Source organism: Loxodonta africana, chromosome 19 (genome assembly GCF_030014295.1).
Source record: "Loxodonta africana isolate mLoxAfr1 chromosome 19, mLoxAfr1.hap2, whole genome shotgun sequence".
In the NCBI taxonomy this organism is placed as follows: Eukaryota; Metazoa; Chordata; class Mammalia; order Proboscidea; family Elephantidae; genus Loxodonta; species Loxodonta africana.
In genome coordinates, this window is record NC_087360.1 from 23,140,853 (window position 1) to 23,158,737 (window position 17,885).

A 17,885-nucleotide genomic window follows, 5' to 3' on the forward strand; every position below is an offset into this window, starting at 1 on the left:
ACACTCCTGAGAGCAGGTATTCCACCAATCAGGAAGCTCTGTGTGCCTCCATGTTCAGGGCTCTTATTGGCCAGTCCTGCATGATAGGCTAACTCACGCCTCTTCAGGCTAGTTGATATCAGCCTCCCAGGTGAATCTTTTCTGGTCTGGCCAACCCCCACTCTCCAGCACAAATTCTCAGTGTGACCTGGAAGTCCCAGACCAAGGCACCCCAATTGCTCCAAGGGTTACTTCTCTGGAGCCAAGGACAAAGGTCACTTTACTTAGAGTAAAACTAGGTCTTTTACCCCATACCTTCTCATGTTGTAGTTTTGTGAAGTTGCACCAAAATATGAAACAGCAACCAAGAACACTGGCTATAAGCTAGAAACAGTCTCTATAACTAAAATAATATGTAAGGACACTGAGAATCTAAATTTTTGCGGGGGGGGGGCAGTGTAATGGACACATTTGAGAGGTTTCCATTTTGTATGGCATCAGCACCTCTTCTCTTAATGCCATATTTAACACCACTTAAAATAAAGTACGAATAAAATACTGAAAGAGAGAGATAGACAGACAGTGGAAGAATGGGCAGGCTATTGCAATAGTCCAGATATGAGATGATTAGGGCACAAACAAAAACAGCACAGTGACCAGAAAACACACAATGAAAAATGCGGCCAAATATTACAAATTTAATAATTAAACTGTTTAATTTTAAGTAAAAGAAATATATTTTCATTTTAAGTCCAGATGAGACCTCAATGGAAGCATTTAACCTGAACTTAAGAAAACAACGTAACAGCTGAACTGGAAAGATTAGGTACTCTGGAAAGGTAATAAACACTTCATCCAAGTGACTCTTAGCCAAACTCAGGAAAGACTTTAAGAATATGTTTCTGGAATCGGTATAGGACTTCATCATTTCTAATGTGAAATACACACTGAGCTATGACGCTCTGGTATTTGGTTTGGCAACTGCTCGTGTGGAACAAAAGAACCATATGATTACCTGATAACCTTCTGTTTTCTTCTGACACCACTTCAGCAAGGCATTCCTCTTTGAGCCTCCATATTCTCTTGCCAGGGCTGAGAGAGGGTCCTTCCTTTCTTCCCTGATAAGTGAAAATAAGGAACCCAAAGTTGAAATATTTTTAAACTGAGCACTAGAATAAACTAGAAATCCAACAAACGGTGAGAAGAGTGCTAGTTTGTACTCCTGAACAGGATAAATGCACACACTAAGGCCATCATTTGATGATGGCAATCAACTTTTAGTTTAAGGTCTCACAGGCCACAGGGGTCTCAGCTCTCTGAAGTCCTAGAGAGGAATTCTCCTCATTCATGTGGCAAGCCGCCAAGATTCAGCACAGTGTGCATTCACAATTAACGAAACGCCTTCTAGAATGCTCAGAAGGGGGAAGAAGCTCCTGACACTGGCAGCATCTGAAAGCTGTTGTTGCCTTTCATTCACTACCTTACCCTTCAAGAGCCTTCATACTTTGGCTTTATTTTACCATTTTGTTGATAATTTTTTATGTCCTTAATCATTTCATCACACTAATTGCAAATGTAAACGACATGGCTGTGCAAGGAGAGAATAAGGCATAGTTTCTGCCTTCAAGAAACTTACAACAGGGGGAAGCAGTCATGTGGCGATAAACATTAAAAACGTCTGTAACTGCCATAAAATGTCTCAGATGTGCTTACTGCTAAGTTGTACACTCTTTATTGACTGTAGGTATTTAGAATTTTACCTTGCATACAAATGCCATTTTTCTGTGAACATATTCACTCATCTCATGCCTCCTTTAAGGAGTACCTCTGTGCCAGCTAACTTGCAGGTGCTGGGCAGGGGCACAGCAAGGGTAACAAGCACCCATGGGCAATCTCTAAGTTGTACCCCCCCACTTCCCCAATTTAAGCACCTAGGAGCAATCTCTAGGTTGTGACCCGCTCCCCCAATATCAAGATGAATAGATGCTGATAGCAGTGACGCCACTAGAAACACCTTCCCCACTTGTCTGGCTGCCTCAGTCAGGTGGCTTGTCGTATTTGTAGTGCCGTGGAATGTCATTTTGCATCTCAGCTGATGCCCCCTTAGGCTTGCTCCCGGTGGGGCAAGTGCCCTCCTCTGCTCCCCCCTACCCCTGGTGCTGGGCAGTCAGCAGTGAACAAAACAGAGGCCGTGGCCCCTCAAGGAACTTCAGCATTTACTATAGGATGGAAACACTAAAGAAACTTGAAAATAGCTATACATAACTTGTTTAAAAAAAAATTATATGTAGGGTATTTTATGGCACCATCAAGCGCCCTATAGAAAAAATAAATATCTTGTCCCAGACAAGATATGGAATCAAAACTAATTTTGTGATCAGCTCTGGTGACGGACAGGGGAACCAGTCATCCAGCCCAAATGATGCCTTATAGGTAGCTACTTTGTAGTAGAAAAGAACGCTGAGGAATACCCAGAGAGAGAATGTTTTGTAATATAACCTGCTCCATGACAAGCAGCAGATTGTTAAAAGCTTGGTCTACTTTTCAGTGATTAGTTTCTAAGTGAAGGTGAGGCTCTAGCCCCACACCCATGCACTTAACAGCTCAATAAATGTCCTAGGGGTGATTATGTCTCGAGTGGCTTAGTATTCCTTCGGCACACTTCTTCTGTCAGTATTTACCCTTCAAATCATGTTGGAAATCAAAGTGCACACATTTAGAACTGAAGCTTTTCCAGCTCTCAGAGAGGGGCATTGAAATAGCACCACCTTTATTTATCTTAGGACCACAAGCAGAATACCAAATTCATTCCAACGTGCAGTCAGACTGATGCCCTGAAGAAATGTACTTTTATGCTCCAGTATCAGCCCATCAGATTCCCGCTTTGGTTTAAAGGTGACCTAAATGAAAGGGCTGCCTATGGGTTCAAAGAAGTTTGTTGTAACACTGCTGAACTTAGGGAAAGAGAATGAAGATGAAGGCATGGGAACAGAACAAACATAAAAAGGCAAGCAAAAACAAAACAAAAAAACCTCTGTCGTGCTCAACATGAAAGTTATTAGGACAACAAACATGAACAGTTCACTCTGGCTCCTGCCCGTCCCTTCTGTTATGGAAACAGCTAAGAAACATCAAAGAAGAGTAAACTCTACGGACACAGTGAGAAGCTGCAGAAAAGTGGCCCCTGGAGCTGGAAAGTCATTGCTTGTAACGTCTTCATTTTAAGGTGAGGAAACTAAGGTTGGGAGATGCTGAATATCTGGGTAGATCAGAGCTCCCACATAGCCAGGAAAAGCCAATGTTTCCCAAGCCGGTGCTACGCCACAGGCTTCATTCAGGTAGCCTCTCACCTATGATGCTACCGCCTAAGATCCAAGCACAGCCAGCTCTCTCCTGGAACCAGCAGGGGAACCTGCGCTCCCCTCACCACTGTATTCCCTATCTGCTTCTAGGGTGCGCTGTTTATGGGACCATTCTTCCAAAAGTTGGTCCCTTTAGAGGGAGGACTTTAAAAAATAAGCAAACAATTGGACTTTGAGAGGTCAAATATTCCATTTTTCCCCTCAAAACTAGAAATTAATATACGGCTAAATTTCTGACATTTGTGCTTACCCTTCTGCAATTCTTTATACTTCTTAGTTCAAAGTAGCTTCTGACATAAGAGAAAGAGGGATAAAATATAAATTTACATTTTCATGTACTGTTTACCCAGTTGCCACTGAGTCAATTCCGACTCATGGTGACCCCATGTGTGTCAGAGTAGAACTGTGCTCCATAGAGTTTTCAATGGCTGATTTTTGAGCAGTAGATTGCCAGGCCTTTCTTCCAAGGCACCTCAGGGTAGACTTGCACCTCCAACCTTTTGGTTAGCAGCTGTGTGTGAACGGTTTGCACCACCCAGTGATTCCCATTATCAATTACTAATGTAGCATCGTGTTCTCAGTCTCCCAGTCTAAACGGTTGGAGTCACCATTGACATCACACATTCCTTCCTTCCTCTTATTTAAATCTGCTATCAAATAAATCATCTTTCCCTTTAAAAAACCGTCCCTTCATCATTTTCACTATCATCTCCTCATACTGATTTATTTAGTCCACTTATACCTTCCATCACATCAGAGTCAAATTCTACAATTTGACTTTTAAGAGGTTCCACCGTCACCTAGTCACATCTTACCTATTCAGTCTTTTCTTCTGCCCCCTGATATGGTAGATACATCTTTCTCTGGACTTCTAAATCCATCCTCTCTAATCTATAGTACCATCTACCTGCAGCCCCACAACTCTTTGATTATTCATCCTTTCTAGACACTGGCTCAAGCAATTGACCTTGTCAAAAATGCCATCTCCCTCTCCCTTTCTCCCTCCTGATCCACAATCCTCAAAGCCCTACTCAAATCTTACCCCTCCTAGGAAGGCTTCCCTACCACTCCACCGATACCCCAGAATTGAAATTTCATAACTTACTTTTGTACTCAGCTGTTCTCTAATTAAAACAATAAATAAATACAGCTGCTTGGGAAAGGAACTCTTTCTTTTACACCTGCAGAATCTTTTATGACACCGTACCCTATTCTGAACAGGGAAGGGGAGATGAGTAAACACTTAATAATAACACACAAAGAAAGAAACATCGGTGCTTGGGCCATTCCTTTACAATCTGGTCACTTACTCTCCAAAGGCAGGAAAAGTACACATGAAACGTTATGGACATTAACTGCTTTCTACCTTATCCGGCTTCGGGTGGTGGGAGTCACGGATGCTGTAGGAGAGGAGGAGAGAGAGAGCTGGGGTGACGTGGTTCCAATAGCCATAAGTGAGGCCGGCGATGCACCCTCTGGTGCAGAGATGTCCCGTTTCATTTCTTCACTACTTCGTCGAGACACTGATGGTGAGAAATGGTCATTACGCACTTTATAGCAAACCCACATTTAGGACATTTTAAACATTTGCTACTGAAGTCTCCAAAGAACATATATTATCGTACTGGAAGAAAAATTCACACTATCTTTATCTTACTGATAACTTGAAAGGATTTTTTAATTTTTTTATTAAAAAGTCTGTAAAAAGGCACAGCAATTGAAATCTGCACTGGACTCCACATTCTTTGAGGGTGGGTAGTATGTCTTACCCATTTTTATAACACTTATGGTACCAAGCACACAAGTAAATACTACATAAACGTTTAACTACAAACACAATTGAAAAACAGGATCTAACTACAGCAGTACTGCCAAACATCCACAATTAAAATCAACACAATCCTCCCAAACTTAGCCAAAGCTGCCATTAAACAGACAGAAAGAAAAGAAAGGAGATGCTTCATTACAGGCGACACTTATTTCCGGGTCAGGCCACGTTTTAGAAAATGTTAAGTCAAGGAGACAGACAGAAAATCAAAAGGTGCCAACTAACGGGAAAGAGCAACACTCAGAAAAGCCCTAGCTCGTAAGTCTGACGCGGTAAGACATTGTACCTTGTTCGGATTACAGCAAGATCTCCTAAGAACTGTCAAGTAGAAGTAGCCACTTTAGCCATTAAGAGCAGAGCCACCAAAGCATCCTTCCAGTGAGGACATAATGAATATAATCAGGTGCTCAAGACAATGGGCTGAACACTGACAGAAGTGAGGTGTAGACAAAGTTCCTGACCTCAGACAACTTCTCCCTCACCTTGGAAGGTGCTGGATGTACAAAAGGCACTACCTGCATCACCCCTGTGCTGGTGCTATCAATGTGCAATCATTGCTGCATATCCATTATTTTATTTCCCTTGACTACTGAAACCATTTCCCTTTGATTTGCTAAGACTTTCTTGGTGGTTTTAGGACAACCACAAGCAGAGTACAACTCTGCATTATGGTACTACAGCGATGCCCTGAAGGATCCAGAGAGGACAGACACTTTCCTCTTTTAACTGGTACTACAATGATGTGCTTGCATAGTTACAGTAAACCTGTGGACGTCGAGTTGATTCCGACTCACTGTAACCCTATATCGACCCTATAGGACAGAGGAGAATGGCCCTGGTAGATTCCAACTGCTGGCCTTTTGGTTAGCGGCTGTAGCTCCTAACCACTACGCCACCAGGGTTTCCACAGTTACGGTACATTTTTATAATTATTTTTGTTTTTTCTTTCAATGTCTGATGTCTTTATGCCTCAGATCAGCAGTTTCTTTTAGCTGGTATGTTAGGAAATGGATAAGAAAATCTCTGAGAATTTTATATAAAATACAGAAAATAGATTCAAGAAAGAATCTGAAGAACTGCTACAGGAAAAACATACAGAAAAAGGGTTTGGGACCTGTGCTTTGTGATTGTAATTGTAGCCTATCTAGGACTTTCCCACTGACTTAAAGACCTGCCTATCATGTCTGTGCTCAGTTTAACTCCATGGAGAAGTAGGTCAGTAACTGCTGAGGCAGGGCTACAGGGGTCCCTCCTTTTCTGGTCCAATTTCTACTTGAGCTATTAAGGGTAGGAAAGGGCCACAAAGAGAATACATCTAAAAAGAAAAAATAATATGCACAACTAATAAACTGAAAAGTTAGCTTCAGAAGACAAAGTAAGCCCATGAAATTCACAGTTATAGAATGGCTTTATTGGTTAAGACCTACGGCTGCTAACCAAAACGTCAGCAGTTCGAATCCACCAGCCACTCCTTGGAAACCCTATAGGGCAGTTCCATTCTGTCCTAAAGGGTCGCTATGAGTTGGAATCTACTCGATAACAGGTTTTATCATACTGGAAAATTTTAGCTTCCAGAGAAGTTTTGCTGTGCTCTAGAGTTAACTTTTCAAAACCAGTCAGGACATACCTTAGGATAAATATTCCAATCTTTCCACATCGACATCAACTTTTTATGAATGTGTGTTAAGTGAATGGAACTATCTAGTTTTTGTTTGTTTTTTTAAATGAAGGCAGTGAAATGTGATTTCTATATAATCATTTGGAAGACACAATAGGGTAAATTCAGAATGAAAAATAACCAACTCAAAGAGCTAAAGAAGCCAGTAGAGTTAAATAATAACAGAAAATATTTGGTACCATACTAAGACTTCTGGAAGAGACCTTTAATTAAAGGAAGTTTCAGCAGGCAGAGCCATTACCTGAGATGGTCTTGGCACTCTCCATGGCAGGCACTCTCGGCAGAGAAGCAGGTCTGCTGGTTGAAGATGTCCTTAACAAATGTTCTGTGCAAAGTGGGAAGGGTCACAACAAAGAAGGGATGTTGAACTGCGCAGTGACAAAGGCAGAAGGAAGATGAGTTTTATTCCTCTAACCCTTGAGGCACATCTTCCTTCACAACCCAGAGTCTATTTATCAAAACAACTCCCACAGACAGGGAACCCAGAACAATATTTCATTCATATTTTATTTCTAGGGGTGAGACATTCTGCACAGATGAATACTTCTAAATCACTGACGGCCACTTACCTCTTTGCTGCAATTCTATCTACCAAAATCAAAGATTCCCTGTCTCATCTAGGTCTAAAATTACAAACTACATAAAGCTTTACCCTGACAGGCTTGCAGGTCATGGGGAAGTCACGGACATTTACAAGCACAGACAAGTCAGGACAGGAGAATTACAACCATGGAATGATAAAGGGCTATGAGCGCCCAGAGGACAAAGCCATTCACTTGCCCTTCAGGTGGCAGGGAAGGCTTAAAAACATAAGACATGAAACTGGGTCTTACCAGTACAGAAGAGGGTGGGAATGGTGTTTCAGCCAGACAATAACAAAAGCAAAAGTACGAAGACATTGGAAATAGTAAGAAATCCTAGTGTGGCTAAGATACCCGGCATGTGAAAAACCTCAAGGACAGCAGCAAAGGGGCGTAAGGGTGGATGAGGCTGAAGGACAAGAACCCTCACTACCTATATGTGGACTTTAGTCTGAGGGAACAAGAAGGCATCACACATTTCTGAGCATTTGGGGAAGGACACAAACACAACAGATGCCACCACTGCCTTCTTGTCCACAGCCTCGCCTGTTCCACTCCTCCTTTGCTCTCTAAACATGCACTGTTTTTGCACAGGCAGATGCTGTTCCCTGCTTCCAGGCCCCTTCTCTTCCACCCCCTCCTTGGTTGGCTGTCTTGATTGCCCTTCAGGTCTCAGCCTGAACATCACTTCTTGAGGACCTGCTCCTCCACCACGCCCCCAAAACAGACCAGGGAGTCCCCTGCAGCCTCCCTTCCTGCACACTTCTTACAGGGCCACACGCCTGACCAGAGGCTGTCTTTAGGCCAGGACATGTGGAGGCAAGCACAGGGACCAACCAGGTGTCTCCTGCTTGGCCAGCGCCTGGTGCAGTATGGCTGTGTGACTAGCCTGAGGGAAACCACCAGCTCTGGACCTGAGGAAGACAGTTAGCCCCAAGTATGCAAGAATGTATTTTATATTTTTACCATACATATTTTTATATATATTTTAACCATATACCAACAAAACAGGTCATTTACTACTTCTTTTTAAGAGCTGCAATATTAAAAATACTCCCTCTCGAAATACCATGATGTCAAAATATGACATTATCTTTTAAGGATAGCACATCTTTCTTCTGAAATTTCTTTTCTAAAATTGGGAAGAACACTTAGTTAAAATTATATACATTTTGGAAGGGACGGGAGTGGAAAGGGTGAGCTTACTTTCTGAATGAAGATAGGAAACGTCTAGCTAAAAGACAGAGCACCTTTCATATCTTGCACACATATCACCTCTATGCAGAAGCTAACTGTGAGCATCAATCAGAACCCTGAATCCTGTCAGCAGTTGCCATCTGTCCTCCAGGAAGAGCACATTATGCACAGTCTGACAGACAAAACAAAGTTAGCAGAACACGGAAACAGCAGGAAACAGAAGTCAACATTTAAATCAAATTCTCCATTCTATAATTACGAAACTGTGATCATTTCCTTAAAATCTTAGCGTTCCGAAAACAATAGCAGATTAAGAAAATGAAAACAGAAGTTACAAAGACAAAGAAATCAAAACAGGGAGTGGTGGTGTGATGGTTAATGAATGTCATGTGTCAACTTTGCTAGACCATGGTTCCCAGTATTATAAATTATCCTCCATTTTGTGATCTGATGTAAGGGGAGTTTCCTTGGGGGCGTGGCTTGCATGCAATATATATGGATGTTCTGGCAGAGTTTTCTCTCTCTTGATCCTGCATCTGACTCAACATCCTGTGACCTCAGGCTCTTGGGACATGAGCCAGCCATTTGACAGGCAGATTTTGGGTTTGGTAGCCCTGCAACCATGTGAGTCGGCAGAAGCCTCTAGCCTGATGCCTGACCCACGGATTTGAGACTTGCCAGCCTCCACACAACTGCATGAGCCATTTCCTAGAAATAACATATATATACACACATATATATATATAAACCATACACAGACACTTTGACTGGTTTTGCGCCTCTGAAAAATTCAGCCTAAAACATTTGGTACGGAGAGTGGTTCCAGAGGAGTAAAATCATAAAGATGAGTTTTCTGAATTAGTTCTCAAGTCTGGCTAATTTTAGAGGTGCTCATGACTCTACAGAGGGCTCTGCAAATCCATGGTGTGAAGTGGCAACAGAAATACACAAAATATCACCACCAACGGATCAAATATTTGTGATAGACAAGGCTCTGGATGAATGCATATTTGATACTTTTCTACACTTTTGTCAGAAGTATAAGGAATCTGGTTAGTTGATCCCACTGTTGCTAGACAAGTGGTGAAAGAAAGGGATGAGCTCGAAGCTTCAGAGCCACAGTTCAATGACTGCATACAAGACCTGAAAGTTGCCACTTGTGCCCTGAAAGAAAGCCTTATTTTTTGTAGTAACAAAGCTGACACTGCTGAAAACCAAACCCAGAGTCTTATCATAAGAGTGGCTGAATCACAATGCTAATTGAATTCCCAAACACAAATGGTATCTGAAGTTAAAGTGAGGGCACTGATTGGGAAGAAATGGGATCTTGAAACTTGGGATAGGGACATATAGGCAGATGATCAGTAAGCTGGGGACACTGAGCAGCAAAATGCCACTGAATCACTTCTGCCAACAGAACCAGCCCTGTTACTCCCATTTAAAGAGATTACTTTGCCTTTGCCTGTTAAGCCACACTCCCCAGGAAATTCATTACCTACTACATCCATCTGATGAGATTAACCCAGCTGTGCCAGGAGAGTCTTTGTCTGAGATATCGCCTGGGGCGGTACCTGGGGCATTAAATGACAAAGATACCTTATGCGCCATTTCTGAATGTCCCCAGGGCATACCCACACCATCCACATTTTTGCTTCTACACCTATAGCTAGACTTAGGCCCCAGCGAACCCTAAGTGGTGAAGTATAAAGTGTGACCCAAGAGGAAGAACTCTTGATTTTTCTAATATATACAAACAGAAAACTAGGGAGTACGTGTGAGAATGGCTATTAAGGGTATGTGATAAAAAAAAAAAAAAAAAAGCATGATGTCCTTCTCCAGGGACTGATCCCTCCTGACAACATGTCCAAAGTATGTAAGATGCAGTCTCGCCATCCTTGCTTATAAGGAGCATTCTGATTGTACTTCTTCCAAGACAAATTTGTTTGTTCTTTTGGCAGTCTGTGGTATATTCAATATTCTTCGCCAACACCACAATTCAAAGGTGTCAGTTCTTCTTCAGTCTTCCTTATTCATTATCCAGCTTTCACATGCATATGATGCGACTGAAAATACCATGTCTTGGGTCAGGCGCACCTTAGTCTTCAAGGTGACATCTTTGCTCTTCAATGCTTTAAAGAGGTCCTTTGCAGCAGATTTACCCAATGCAATACGTCTTTTTATTTCTTGACTGCTGCTTCCATGGCTGTTGATTGTCGATCCAAGTAAAATGAAATCCTTGACAACTTCAATCTTTTCTCCATTTATCATGATGTTGCTCATTGGTCCAATTGTGAGGATTTTTGTTTTCTTTTTTTTTTTATGTTGAGGTGCAATCCATACTGAAGGCTGTGGTCTTTGATCTTCATTAGTAAGTGCTTTAAGTCCTCTTCACTTTCAACAAGCAAGGTTGTGTCATCTGCATAACGTAGGTTGTTAATGAGTCTTCCTCCAATCCTGATGCCCCGTTCTTCTTCATACAGTCCAGCTTCTCGGATTATTTGCTCAACATACAGATTGAATACGTATGGTGAAAGAATACAACCCCGACGCACGCCCCTCCTGACTTTAAACAAACAGTATCCCCTTGTTCTGTCCGAACAACTGCCTCTTGATCTATGTAAAGGTTCCTCATGAGCACAATTAAGTGTTCTGGAATTCCCGTTCTTTGCAATGTTATCCATAATTTGTTATGATCCACACAGTCGAATGCCTTTGCATAGTCAATAAGACACAGGTAAACATCCTTCTGGTATTCTCTGCTTTCAGGCAGGATCCATCTGACATCAGCAATGATATCCCTGGTTCCACGTCCTCTTTTGAAACCGGCCTGAATTTCTGGCAGTTCCTTGTCGATATACTGTTGCAGCAGTTTTTGATCTTCAGCAAAATTTTGCTTGTGTGTGATATTAATGATATTGTTCTATGATTTCCACATTCGGTTGGATCACCTTTCTTGGGAATAGGCATAAATACGGATCTCTTCCAGTCAGCTGGCCAGGAAGCTGTCTTCCAAATTTCTCGGCATAGACAAGTGAGCACCTCCAGCGCTGCATCTGTTTGTTGAAACATCTCCATTGATATTCCATCAATTCTTGGAGCCTTGTTTTTCGCCAATGCCTTCAGAGCAGCTTGGACTTCTTCCTTCAGTACCATTGGTTCCTGATCATATGCCACCTCTTGAAATGGTTGAACATCATCTAATTCTTTTTGGTATAATGACTCTGTGTATTCCTCCCATCTTCTTTTGATGCTTCCTGCATCGTTTAATATTTCCCCCATGGAATCCTTCACTATTACAACTCGAGGCTTGAATTTTTTCTTCAGTTCTTTCAGCTTGAGAAATGATGAGGGTGTTCTTCCCTTTTGGTTTTCCATCTCCAGCTCTTTGCACATGTTATTATAATACTTTACTTTGTCTTCTCGAGGGCCCTTTGAAATCTTCTGTTCGATTCTCTTACTTCATCAGTTCTTCCTTTTGCTTTAAGTCCTCGATGTTCAAGAGCAAGTTTCAGAGTCTCCTCTGACATCCATCTTGGCCTTTTCTTTCTTTCCTGTCTTTTCAATGACCTCTTACTTTCTTCACGGATGATGTCCTTGATGTCATTCCACAACTCGTCTGGACTTCGGTCACTAGTGTTCAATGCGTCAAATCTATTCTTGAGATGGTCTCTAAATTCAGGTGGGATATACTCAAGGTCATATTTTGGCTCTCGTGGACTTGCTCTGATTTTCTTCAGTTTCACCTTGAACTTGCATATGAGCAAACTGATGGTCTGTTCCACAGTCAGACCCTGGCCTTGTTCTCACTGATGATATTGAGCTTTTTCCATCATCTCTTTCCACAGATGTAGTCTGCAGCTATACGGCTACAGAAAGTCTAGAATCCATTAAAATTTGCAATTCTGTTTCGCATATTCCCCCTTTTGATCAGGATTCTTCTATGGAATCTTTGATCAAAATGTTCAATAATGGTAGCCTGCCACCATCCAGTTCTTCTGTTCTCATGGCAAAGAAGGTAGTTGTTCATGGAGGCAATTACCAACACATTCCATAAGGAAGGTCAGGTTATTACTGGAGTCTTAGTTCAGGTCCATCTCACAGTGGTTCCAGTGGGTCCCCAAACCCATCCTGCAGTGATTTCCCCAATTCCAGAATACAGAGTTGGAACAGACATACTCATAAACTGGTAGAATCCCCACACTAAACACTTGACATGTGTAGTAAGGGCTATTATGGTAGGAAAAGCTAAGTGGAAGCCATGAGAACTGACCCTACCTAGGAAAATAGTAAACCAAAATCAATACCACATTCCTAGAGGGACTGAAGAGAATACTGCCACCATTAAGGACTTGAAGGACACAGGAGTGGTGATTGCCACCACATCTCCATTCAACTCTCCTCTTTGGCCTATGCAAAAAAATCAGAGGGATCCTGGAGAATGACAGTGGATTATCAAAAACCTAACCAGGTGGTAACTCTAATTGCAGCTGATGTTCCAGATGTGGTTTCACTGCCTGAGCTAATTAATGTATCTCCTGGTACCTGGTATGCAGTTATTGATCTGGCTAATGCCTTTTTCTCCACACCTGTTTTGAAGGACCACCAGAAACAGTTTGCCTTCAGCTGGCAAGGCCAGCAATATACTTTCATTGTCTCACCTCAGCAGTATATCAACTCTCCAGCCCTATGTCATATTTTGGAAGCCCTGGTCGCATAGTGGTTAAGTGCTATGGCTGCTAACCAAAAGGTTGGCAGTTCAAATCCATTTTAGTTTGCAGGGATCTTGACTGTCTTTCCCTTCCATAGGATATCACATGGGTTCCATTACATCGATGACATTATGCTGATTGGACCTAATTAGGAAAAAGTATCAATGACTCTAGACTCATTGGTAAGACACTTCCACGCTAGAGGGTGAGAAATTAATCCCACAAAAATTCGGGGGCCTTGCAACTCAAGTGAAATTTCTAGGGGTCCAGTGGTGTGGGGCATTTTTAGGTAGTCCTTCTAAAGGGACAGATAAGTTGTTACATCTGGCCACTCCAACAACTAAAAAGGAGGCACAATGCCTGGAGGGCCTCTTTGGATTCTGGAGGCGACACAACCCTCATTTGGGTTTGCTATTCCCGCCTGTTTATCAAGTGACTCAAAAAGCTATTAGTTTTGAGTGGAGCCCAGGACAAGAGAAGGCTCTGTAACAGGTTCAGTGGCCGTGCAAGTCACTGTGCCATCGGACCATATGATCTGGCTGATCCAATAGTGCCTTAAAATCAGTGACAGATAGAGATGATGTTTGGAGTCTCTGGCAGGACCCTATTGGTGAAACACAGTACTGAACCTTAGAATTTTGGAGCAAAGCCCTGCCACCCTTGCAGATAACTAACTCTTTTTGAGAAACAGCTTTTAGGTTATTAATGGTCTTAGTAGAGACTGAACACTTAAACACGGACCACCAAGTCGTCATGTGGCCTGAGCTGCCCATCGTGAACTAGGTGTTGTTTGACCCACAAAGTCATAAAGTTGGACATGCTCAGCAATACGCCATCATTAAATGGAAGTGGTAAATACGAGATTGGGCTCAAGCAAAACCTGAAGGCACAAGTGAGTTACATAAGGAAGCATCCCAAATGTCCATGGTCTCCACTGTTGTCACATTACCTTCACTCTCTCAGTCTGCACCTATGGCCTCACGGGGAGTTCTTTTTGGTCAGCTGACTGAGGAAGAGAAACCTCGCACCTGGTTTTGAGATGATTCTCGCAATATGCAGGCACCACTTGAAAGTGGAAAGCAGCACTGCAGCCCCTTTATGGAACCTACCCGAAGGGCAGTGAAGAGAAATATTCCCAATGGGCAGAACCTCAAGCAGTGTACCTGGCTGTTCATTTTGCTTGGAAGTAGAAATGGCCAGATGTGTGACTGTGTACTGACTCATGGGCTGTAGCCAATGGTTTGTCTGGATGGTCAGGGACTTGGAAGGAACATGATTGGAAAACTAGAGACAAGGAGGGATGAGGAAGACGTACGTGGGTAAACCTCTCTGAATGGGCCAAAGAAGTAAAGATATTTGTCTCTCACATGAATGCTCACCAAAGGGTGGTCTTGGCAGAGAAGGGTTTTAACAATCAAGTGGATAGGGTGACCTATTCTGTGGATACCAGTCATGCTCTTTCCCTAGCCACTCCTGTCGTTTCCTAATAGGCTTAAGAATAAAGTGGCCATGGTGGCAGGGATGGCAATTATGCATGGGCACAGCAACATGGACTTCTACTCGCCAAGGCTGACTTGGCTACAGCCACTGGTGAGTTCCCAATATGGCACCATTTCTCCAGGTGGTCAGCCAGCTACCTGGTGGCAGGTTGGCTACACTGAACTACTTCCAACACGAAAAGGGCAGCATTTTGTTCTTACTGGAATAGACGCTCACTCTGGATATGGATTTGCCTTCCCTGCACGCAATGCTTCTGTTAAGACTACCATCCATGTACTCACAGAATGCCTTATCCACTGTCATGGTACCCCACACAGCACTGCCTTGGATCAAGGGACTCACTTCACAGCAAATGAAGTGTGGCAATGGGCCTGTGCTTATGAATTCACTGGTCTAGCAAGTTCCCCATTGTCCCCAACCAGCTGGCTTGACTCAACAATGGAATGGCCTTCTACAGACACAATTATAGCACCAGCTAGCTGGCAATATCTCCCAGGTTTGGGGCAATGTTCTCCAGGAAGCTGTATATGCTCCATACCAGCGTCCAATATATGGTGCTGTTTCTCCCACAGCCAGAATTCATGTGTCCAGGAATCAGGGGTGGAAGTGGGAATGGTGCCACTGACTATTACTCCTAGTGACCCACTTGCAAAATTTTTGCTTCCTGCCCCTGCAACCCTTTGCCCTGCAGGTCTAGAGATCTTAGTTCCAAGATGATGAATGCTGATTCCACTGAACTGGAAGCTAAGAATGCCACCTGGCCACTTTGGGTTCCTCACGCCTCTGGATCAACAGGCAAAGAAGGGAGTTACTATGCTGGCTGGTGTGATCGATCCTGATTACCAAGAGGAAATTGGATTGATATTATATAATGGAGGTGAAGAAGGGGATGTCTGGAATGCAGAAGATCCCTTAGGGCGTCTCTTAGTACTACCATGCCCTGTAATTAAACTCAAAGGAAAACTACAGCAACCCAATTTCAACATGTCTACCAACAGCCCAGACCCTTCAGGAACAAAGATTTGGGTCACTTCACCAGGCAAAGAACCACGACCAGCTGAGGTGCTTGCTGAGGGCAAAGAGAATACGGAATGCATGGTGGAAGAAGGCATACCAGATGCAGAAACGAGGACTGTAACTGTTTGAAGTATTTCTGCTTTGTATGTGTGCATCAGATATTTTTGTTTTCTTCACTTATAAAATATAAGATGTAAACAGGGTTATTGCGTTTTTGGTTGTATGTGTGTTTACTGTATCATGTTAGGCACAGGTATGCTTTCTAATGGTCTTTATTCAGAGATTATCTACGGTTTAAGGAGATGTGTACAGGTACCAAGTTGACAAGGCTCTGTGTCAACATGGGTGGGACGTGATTCTCTGCATTTTGGCAGTTGTATGATGCTGTAATCACTTCCATGATAAGATTTGATGTAATGTGATCACCTCCATGATGGGATCTGCTGTGAGTTGCCAATCAGTTGAAAGGGAGTTTCCTCGGGGGTGTGGCTTGCATTGAATATAAGTAGACATTCTGGAAAGGCTCGTGGGCTTTCAGTCACTCTGGATCTTGTAGCTAGCTCCTGTTCATGTGACCTTTGGTTCTTGGGACTTGAACTAGCAGCTTACCTGCGGTCTTGCCTGTCGCTCTTGGGATTTGTTGATCTTTGTGGCCTGTGAGCAAGAGCCCTGCTCTCTGACCTGTTGATCGTGGGTTTGCCAGCCTTTGAGGCCACGTGAATAAGGAGAAGCCTCTGTCCTCACCCAAAGACTTGGGACCTTCTAGCCTCTACAGCCGTGTGAGCCATTTCCGTGATATCAATCTTTCTCTCTGTATATATATTTATACACTTTACTGGTTTTACTTCTCTACAGAACCTAGCCTAAGACACATGCTGTGATTAAAGTCAATGGAAAACTACAGCAACCCAATTCCAACGTGACTGCTAATGGCCCACACCCTTCAGGAATAAAGGTTTGGGTCACCCCACCACGCAAAGAGCTATAACCAGCTGAGGTACTTGCTGAGTGCAAACGGAATATGGAATGGGTGGTAGAAGAAGGTAGTTCTAAATACCAGTTATGATCATGTGACCAATTGCAGAAACAAGGACTGTAATTCTTATGAGTATTTGCCTAGACTTATTATGTGTGTGTGTGTGTGCATATACATAAAACATTTTTGGTTTTTTCTATCTTATCCCATCAGTTGTAAAACACAAGCTGTAAAAGGTGCTAGTACATTTTTGAATGTGCCCACATTAGCTGTATCATGTTAGGCACAAGTATGACTTTATAATTGTCTTTATTTAAAGATTATGTATGGTTTAAAGAGATATGTACGGGTGCCAAGTTGACAAGGGTTGCCTGTGATGGTTAAAGTTATGTGTCAACTTGGCTAGCCCATGACTCTCCAAATTATGTAATTTTCCTCCATTTTGTGATCTGATATAAGGGGAGTTTCCTTGGAGGTGTGGCCTGCATCCAATATATATGGATGTTCTGGCAAAACGCTGTCACTGTCTCTCTCTCTCTCAATCCTGCATCCTACTCGTCATCATCTGACCTCAGGCTCTTGGGATGTGAGCTAGCAGCCTGCCATCTGACCTGCTAATTTTGGGTTCGTCAGCCCCTCAACCACACGAGTCAAGAGAAACTTCCAGCCTGATTCCTGACCCACAGATTTGGGACTTGCCAGCCTCCACAGCTGTGTGAGCCATTTCCTTGAAATAAATCTCTCTATATATATTTACATAAACGCTTCACTGGTTTTGCACCTCTACAGAGCCCAGCCTAAGACAGTCGGTGATGGACATATGCATAAGCCCCAGTCATTCCCCACACAAAACCTGTTTCTAAGGTGCCTGATTTAATTTTTTTTTGTTCACAGCACACACTACAGGCATGCAATTGAAAATAAAACCCATGACATTTACTGCTGAGACTTTAGCTCAACATCTATTTAAAACTATTTAATATTGCAAGCCCAAGGGTCCAAGTTGATCTCAATTTGGCAGAGAGCCGCCAGCATAGCTCAGCGCCTACTTTCTGAAA

The 17,885-nt window shown here is 42.8% G+C and overlaps 1 protein-coding gene across 7 annotated transcripts in view; it reads right to left on the reverse strand.

Annotated features, from left to right (window-relative positions):
- SPECC1L (sperm antigen with calponin homology and coiled-coil domains 1 like) overlaps nt 1-17,885 on the reverse strand; it is a 181,047-nt gene that overhangs the window by 48,354 nt on the left and 114,808 nt on the right. For 5 of the 7 annotated variants that reach the window (XR_010318604.1, XM_003419169.3, XM_064272411.1 and 2 more), the window contains 3 exons: nt 7,089-7,172; nt 4,708-4,864; nt 995-1,097 (listed from right to left, as the gene is read on the reverse strand). Coding sequence is in view for 6 of the 7 variants with exons in the window: in XM_003419169.3 (XP_003419217.1) it covers nt 995-1,097; nt 4,708-4,864; nt 7,089-7,172 (344 nt within the window). In the remaining variant the exon portion in view is untranslated. Of the gene's footprint in view, nt 1-994; nt 1,098-3,591; nt 3,632-4,707; nt 4,865-7,088; nt 7,173-17,885 lie in introns of all 7 variants that reach the window. The other 2 variants (XM_010598715.3, XM_064272410.1) reach the window with 1 other exon arrangement.